The sequence below is a fragment of the Pollachius pollachius genome (genome assembly GCF_949987615.1).
Source record: "Pollachius pollachius genome assembly, chromosome: 3".
Classification (NCBI taxonomy): Eukaryota; Metazoa; Chordata; class Actinopteri; order Gadiformes; family Gadidae; genus Pollachius; species Pollachius pollachius.
This window is the reverse complement of record NC_136936.1, coordinates 941,137-949,102: the sequence shown is the minus strand read 5'-3', so window position 1 is coordinate 949,102 and position 7,966 is coordinate 941,137. Positions and strand designations below refer to the sequence as shown.

The window sequence follows — 7,966 nt, the reverse complement described above, 5'->3', positions numbered from 1 at the left end:
GGGTCCCTGTAGACGGAGACGGTCCACAAGCTCGGGGCCCGGGGTTTACTGCGACTCCTCACGTCCCGAGAGTTAAACGAGCAGGAAACCAGGAACCTCCTCCAGAAGCTGACGAATAGGTGATCAATTAACCTAATTACTCAGGTCTGAGGTTGACAGGCAGAACCACAACATCCAGGGACCAATGAGGTAGGCTGTGTTTAAAAAAACGATTTCCGACCATATCAATAATAGTGAAATATTGTTTCACATGGTTCAGCATAAGTGATTTATCACTAAAGCTAGACTAAAAAGGTCCCTTTATGTAGACTGCGGTTGGAGGCCTCGTTCTGTCTCAGTCTGTCGCTGAACGACTCACGGTGAGCTCTGAAGCGGCTGCTTTCTGCTCTCCAGCCTCCCTCCTCGTCTTCCTCGTCCTTCGTCCCTCGTGGAGGCCGACCTGCTGTGTGCTCCTCCGGCTGTGCAGCTCTCTGATGTTGTGTTCACTGCTCCTCATCAGAGAGCAGGAGGTGGGTGGAGAACGTGGCCAGTGGAGGCCCTGCTGGTGTAATTACTACAGAGGTGTCTCCTGCACCCTGACCACACATTCTGCTGCCCCATGACCCCCCGGCTGGGCTGAGGACTCTGGGCCCCCTCCTGGTAATCTGTTTGGTACTAAAGTCTGATTTCTCACAGTAAGCTGAAAGTTGTGTGATTAATGGAGGGGTTGTGTGTTTGTGCGGGGTTTGGATTCCACACCCCTGGGCCAAGTGCCTTAGCGGCATTCAGGCTCAAGTTCATCTGAAGGAACTTCATATCCAGGGTTCAGGAGGTAGACCGATCAACAAACAAGTACCTACTAGACTCAATCCAGTCTTTGCCACCTTTATTTAATTATTATATCCAGCCTGTTGTCTATCACAGAATTTAACCCATGCTTATTTTGCAGATTAATTTCTTTTAAGAAAACCTTATTTAATAAGGCTGCACATATTTGCCTTCTAGGTAGTTTCTATGGCACAGTAAGCAATATGTTGCTCTAGAGTTTACGAGTGTACTCTACAATGCTAAAGGGAACCGCTAAGTAGCTGTGAGTGTGTTTCTTAGAACCCCCCCCCCCCCCCCACTTCTCTCTGGGTAAACGGCCTTCAAGTCTGCATCATTCCATCCATACCAGACCACTGCTCTCACACTTGGCTGTGTGGACAACATCTACTGAGGGTAGAGCAAAACGTGGTAGAGCAGCTTCCCTGCTCTACCACGTTTTGCCGTGCAATGCACATTTGTGGCACCGGTGACCTCTGACCTTTCCTTTAACGGATATTGACCATGTTGTTGTTGATCTGTGGGACAAATATGATGGCTGCATCAGTGAGTGTGTGTCTCTGTCCATCTCTGTTTCTGTCTCTCTGTCTCTGTTTCTGTCTCTGTCTGTGATAGAGCGACACAGTGCTGACAAACCGAAATACGTTATTTGTGCATATTTGTGAGATTCAAAACAATTCCAATCTAGTGCAACCAGGCCAGTTTCTCTTGGTCAGAGAGAGGGGGAATATGTCCTACTGACACATTTACTTTCTAATATGAACGTCTAGTTTCGTTCTCTGCACAGAAAAGGCAACGTCAGACATCATTTTAATTATTTTTATTGTACCAAGAAAATAAGTCTGTGGGCTGTGATTGGTTCCTGGAGACGCTCCGTGGGACCCGGAGCTCTGAGCCCCCTCTGAACAGGAAGTGACCCGCTCTCTGAGCCCTTCTGAACAGGAAGTGACCCGCTCTCTGAGCCTCTCTGAACAGGAAGTGACCCGCTCTCTGAGCCCTTCTGAACAGGAAGTGACCCGCTCTCTGAGCCTCTCTGAACAGGAAGTGACCCGCTCTCTGAGCCCCTCTGAACAGGAAGTGACCCGCTCTCTGAGCCCCTCTGAACAGGAAGTGACCCGCTCTCTGAGCCCCCTCTGAACAGCCGGTTCTCTGAGCAGACCTCAACATGGAGCTGAGGATGCAGGGTCTGACTCAGACCAGGACCCGGGACCAGGCCCTCAGAGGGTGGAGGTCCTCAGGGTGGACGTCCTCAAAGGGTGGAGGTCCTCAGGTTGGAGGTCCTCAGAGGGTGGAGGTCCTCAGGGTGGAGGTCCTCAGAGGTCCTCAGGGTGGAGGCCCTAAGGGTGAAGGTCCTCAGGGTGGAGATCCTCAGTGGTCCTCAGGGTGGAGGTCCTCAGGGGGCGGAGGCCCTTTAGGGGTGGAGGTCTCCAGGGTGGAGGTCCTCAGGGTGGAGGTCTTCAGGGTGGAGATCCTCAGAGGTCCTCAGGGTGGAGGTCCTCAGGGAGTTGAGGCCCTTTAGGGGTGGAGGTCTCCAGGGTGGAGGTCCTCATGGTGGAGGTCCTCATGGTGGAGGTCCTTTAGGGGTGGAGGTCTCCAGGGTAGAGGTCCTCATGGTGGAGGTCCTCAGGGGGTGGAGGCCCTTTAGGGGTGGAGGTCCTCATGGTGGAGGTCCTCAGGGGGTGGAGGCCCTTTAGGGGCGGAGGTCTCCAGGGTGGAGGTCCTCATGGTGGAGGTCCTCAGGGGCTGGAGGCCCTTTAGGGGTGGAGGTCTCCAGGGTGGAGGTCCTCAGAGGGTGGAGGTCCTCATGGTGGAGGTCCTCAGGGGGTAGAGGCTCTTTAGGGGTGGAGGTCTCCAGGGTGGAGGTCCTCAGGATCATTCACTGGAGCTGGAGTCTTTCTCCGGCTCCTCCGGGACGACGTCCTGATTGGTCAGAGGAGCTTCATTATTAACTGAGGAGAGCGCTATGTTCTCCTTTAGATCTGTGAGCTGAGAGGAACCAGTGTGTTGGACACCCCAGATGGCAAGAGCACACATAGTCTCATCATGAGCACAAGGATCTACATCTAGATCCAGATCTAGATCTGGATCTGTGCTCCTGCCATAGATCTAGAGGTAGAAGATCAACATCTAGAGCTACATCTAGATGTAGCTCTAGATGTTGATCTTCTACATCTAGATGTAGATCTTCTAGATCTAGATCATGTAGATCTTCTAGATCTAGATCTAGATGTAGATCTTCTACATCTAGATCTAGATGCAGATCTTCTAGATCCAAATATAGATCTTCTACATCTAGATCATGTAGATCTTCTACATCTAGATGTAGCTCTAGATGTGGATTATCTAGATCTAGATGTAGATCTTCTACATCTAGGTCATTTAGATCTTCTACATCTAGATGTAGCTCTCCGTGAGCGTTGCTCACCATTGGCTCCTGGCTCTTCCCAGCCATGATGTGCTTCTGGTAGGCAGCGATGATGCAGTCGCGCCTGTAGAGAGAACACATGTTACAGCAGGTCTGCTGGTCAAAGGTCCCTGGAGGTCCTCTCTGGCTACGCTCTAACAGAGGGAGCGTGTGAGGGGGCGCTGCTCACTTGCTGATGACCCCGCCCCCGGGGGGAAGCCCCTCCAGGTTCTCCGCCGTCAGGAACTTGATGACGTACAGCAAGTCAGGATCCTCGTTCCTGGACCTTATCACCGCGATGATCTCTGAAATGGACGATCAACGGATCAATAGTCACATCATTGGTCCCAGGTTTCAGGTCTCACCGCTCAGACTTTGGATGAGTGTTTGCAATCTGATTGCAGACGTGTTTAATGTGAATGGGGAGTTTCCCTTTCTTTCGCTGCATGTTTGTCTCAACCAATCATGAGGCTGGAGGCGGGGCTGTGTACGCTGTAAACTGTACAAAGGCGTCTAGTGACCCCTGTATAATTATACTGCTGCCTGCTCAGGAAGCATATCTCTGTGAGAGGAAACCAGGCCTGAGGCGCTCCCTGGAGGTCTGTGCAGGGTGAGGCAGGTGGTGCAGAGGACGGACGGTGTTTGGGCGTAGAACAGCCTTTAGAGGGGTGAAGGAACGCACCGCCCACTTTGAGGTCGATCTGCTTCTCCAGCTCCGCCTCCTCCTGCAGTGCCTTCTGGGACAGCTGGGGGGCGCCAGGGAAACACACCAGGATGATGCTCATGTTGTCCAGGCTTCCCTGTGGATGGGGGGGGGGGTGTAAAGAAAGCAGGTAGGTGGCTCAATAACAAACAGAACATGCACTTCCCTTACAACAAGACCTGGGTCTGGGGAGGAAGGGGCGGAGTAGCCTTTATATATAGGTAAATATATACATGTAGAGCATATTGAACCTTCTATGGTTTGGAAGGTGAAGTTATTTAGTGCAGCTACTCAGGGGACTGCATCATAGCACTGGTTAATGATGACGTCACACCAAATCACCTGTGACTAAGGATTACGCAGCTTTGCATCTCGTTAGTGAAGAGGTGCATTGTGGATTAGGTGGTGGTGGGGGTGATAACGGTGGCACCTGGCTGGTGTGGTAGTGTACTGGTGTGTAGCATAATCTAATCCTTCTTGTTCTCGTCCTCATCTTGTAGAGCCCTGCAGTGTTCTGGTGTCTTGTGGCTCTGTGGTGTTAATCCCTAATCCCATCCCTTACATAGCCCTCTCCCCGTCCCGGCGGCCCTAAGTCTCCTATTTATGGACCTCCTCTCTTCTGGTCCGGCCCGCTGGACGGGCGCACTGCTCTGGTTACCAGGCAACGTAATCAGGGGAGCACCTGGGAAAACCCACCACCCTTGTCCCTCCACCTTCCCCTAGCCAACCCGCCCTCCTTTGACGTCATTCGTTCATACATCCCCCGGGAGCTGAAGGTGTCTCCGGCGTCCTGCTGAGCCATGCTAGCTCAGAACTACAGGGGGAAGCTCTGCGGGACTTGAACCAGCGCACACTGAACTACAGACCCGTCCATCACAGTTTGAGGTTCTAGTAGAATAGTGCATGGGCAGTAGAAAAACGCGCCTCAGTATTAACCAGAATCCTCCAGGGGCTTTTGAACACACTTGCCGTCAGCCATCAAACGATTCCTTCCGATTGTGGAGTTCTCCTGACCTGATCCATCCTGACGTTGGGGTTCCCCAGCGACGGAACCCAAACCACAGAGCGCCTAGAACCTTGTCGACCCAGGTCCACTCACCTTGGAGAGGCAGAGGTCCAGGACCCGGTCTCACCTTGTAGAGGCAGAGGTCCAGGACCCGGTCTCACCTTGGAGAGGCAGAGGTCCAGGACCCGGTCTCACCTTGTAGAGGCAGAGGTCCAGGACCCGGTCTCACCTTGTAGAGGCAGAGGTCCAGGACCCGGTCTCACCTTGTAGAGGCAGAGGTCCAGGACCCGGTCTCACCTTGTAGAGGCAGAGGTCCAGGACCCGGTCTCACCTTGGAGAGGCAGAGGTCCAGGACCCGGTCTCACCTTGTAGAGGCAGAGGTCCAGGACCCGGTCTCACCTTGTAGAGGCAGAGGTCCAGGACCCGGTCTCACCTTGTAGAGGCAGAGGTCCAGGACCCGGTCTCACCTTGTAGAGGCAGAGGTCCAGGACCCGGTCTCACCTTGTAGAGGCAGAGGTCCAGGACCTGGCAGCAGATCTCCCTCAGGTCCTCGCAGACCAGCAGCCGGCTCCTCACGAAGGCGCACAGCTCCTCGTTGCCGATGGCGTCCCAGACGCCGTCGCAGGCTAGGATGAGGAACTCGTCGCGGTCGGCGCTGCGCTCCATCTCGTACACCTCGGGCTCCGGGGACACCAGCTGCTCAGTCTGCGGCCGCCAGTCCACCTCCTTGAAGGTGAAGTCCCCCAGGGCGCGGGACACGGCCAGTGAGCCGTTGACGCGCTGCAGCGTCACGGAGCCGCCCGCGTTCTGGATGCGCTCCCTCTCCCGCGGGTTGCAGGGCTTGTGGTCCTCGGTGTAGAACGCCACGGCGCCGTCGCGGCACAGCAGGGTGCGTGAGTCGCCGCAGTTGATGAAGTAGAGGTAGTGCGGCGAGATCAGGATGGCGGCCGCCGTAGAGCCGCTGCGCTCCCAGTCATCCCGCCGGGTCAGCTGGTGCATGTGGGAGTCCAGCGCCAGGAAGCCACTGCCCACCCCCTCCTTCACCTCCTCGGGGTCCTCCTCCTCTCGCAGGGCCCCTGGGGAGCAGAGGAGCCGGGGTCAGAGGTCGTGATGGTGTTAGAGGTCGGGAGGGAGTTAGAGGTCGAGGTCAGAGGTCGTGGTGGGGTTAGGGGTCGGGGTCAGAGGTGGTGGTGAGGTTAAATTGAGTCGGGGTTGTAATTGATGGTTACAGACCAGTTTATCTCCACCAAGCGTAATGTAAAGTATACTGGGCATGTTCACTGGTTTGGTCAGTTGTAAGCCAATTTAGCCAGTAGAAAACTAAACATGTGAAGACTTCTAAATGTAACATGATCTTCGCAATGAGATCCCTTTCTTTTATATTTTTTTACCCATCCGAGTTTGGATTGGTGAGATGTATCAGCGAGAAGTACCCTAATTCAGTTCTATTGCCTTGATATCTATATCTATAGATCTATCCATCTAAATCCGGGTGGGTGTGCGTCTCTGGCCTACCTGAGGCCAGGATGTGGTCCAGCAGGTTCTTGGAGCAGTACTGGGCCACGCTGCTGCCAGCGTGGCCGTCGAACACGGCGTAGTAGCTCCAGGCGGCCAGCGGGCCCTTCAGCGCGGGCAGGCAGGTGTGGGCGTCCTCCATGGAGCTCCTCCAGCCCTGCATGCTGGCCACGGCGTAGCTGGTGCCCCGCCCGCACCCCCCCTCTGCCACTACCTTCTCCAGGACGGGCCGGTCCAGGTAGGGGCTGGGCGCCGCGTCCTCCCCGTCTGCCTCCCGGTCCTCGCCCGCGTCCCGTTCCCGCGGCCCCCCCTTGAAGAAGAAGGTGACCATCTTCTCGGTCTCCTTGGCCAGCTGCCGCAGGAAGGAGGGCACCTCCACGTTGCTGGCCCGCCTGGCAGTCCGCATGGCTCCGCGGAGCCGCTTCTCAAGCCTCTCCCCGGAGCTGCAGGACCCCCCCCGTCTCTTCCTGCCCCGTCCGCTGCCCTGCGTCTTCCTCGACAGGTCCAGGGCCCCGACGAGAAGCAGGGTGTCAGGAGACAGGAGGCGGAGCGCTGGAACGACGTTATCTAGTGGACAGACTCTGGAACGACGTTATCTAGAGGACGGACTCTGGAACGACGTTATCTAGAGGACGGACTCTGGAACAGAGTCTCAGGAGGGGCCTTGGGGGTCCTAGTGGGCTGGTCTGAGCTTCAGGAGGAGGCCTTGGGGGTCCTAGTGGGGCTGGTCTGAGCTTCAGGAGGAGGCCTTGGGGGTCCTAGTGGGCTGGTCTGAGCTTCAGGAGGAGGCCTTGGGGGTCCTAGTGGGCTGGTCTGAGCTTCAGGAGGAGGCCTTGGGGGTCCTAGTGGGCTGGTCTGAGCTTCAGGAGGGGCCTTGGGGGTCCTAGTGGGCTGGTCTGAGCTTCAGGAGGAGGCCTTGGGGGTCCTAGTGGGGCTGGTCCGCTGAGTTTCAGGACGTCTTGGCATTCTGTTGTGAAGGTCTGTAGCTCTCCCGTCTCTCTCCTGTCGCTCTCCCTGTCTGTGATGCTAGTCCATCTGTTTCTGTTGGCTTATCCCTCAACCATGGCTCCGCCCATTTTGTCATTGTCCACTGTCACACTCTGCATCCTCATTCCACTCCTGATTAATCTCTATCTCTCTCTCTCTCTCTTTATCTCCCCCTCCCTCCCTCCTTTCCAGGTATCCAGGTTAAATTGGCATGACCTGTTTAAAGTGTCATGATGAATGATTACGTGTGTGTGTGTGTGTGTGTGTGTGTGTGTGTGTGTGTGTGTGTGTGTGTGTGTGTTTGTGTTAGAACGACACAGTGGGGATCAACGAAATACGCTATTTGTGAGATTCAAAACAATAGTTTATAAACCCTGTTTCTTTTCGTCACAGAGAGGGAAAATATATCCTAATTACAAACTAACTAGCTGGAGTTTAAAGGATGTTAATCTCACAACATCAACATGAGCTGCGACACTGCCCTCTAGTGTCCGAGCCCCAGCATTACCTCTACCAGCCTTAATCATGTATTATACATCGGCTGCCT

The 7,966-nt window shown here is 54.9% G+C and overlaps 1 protein-coding gene across 1 annotated transcript; it reads right to left on the bottom strand.

Moving 5' to 3' along the window:
- Positions 1–2,676: 2,676 nt before the first annotated feature.
- Positions 2,677–6,838, bottom strand: ppm1na (protein phosphatase, Mg2+/Mn2+ dependent, 1Na (putative); the record flags this gene model as incomplete). Its single annotated transcript, XM_079731163.1, has 6 exons — positions 2,677–2,724; positions 3,230–3,293; positions 3,399–3,513; positions 3,891–4,008; positions 5,419–5,993; positions 6,433–6,838. 6 exons carry the CDS (start codon positions 6,836–6,838, stop codon positions 2,677–2,679), a joined length of 1,326 nt encoding a protein of 441 aa, XP_079587289.1.
- Positions 6,839–7,966: the final 1,128 nt, after the last annotated feature.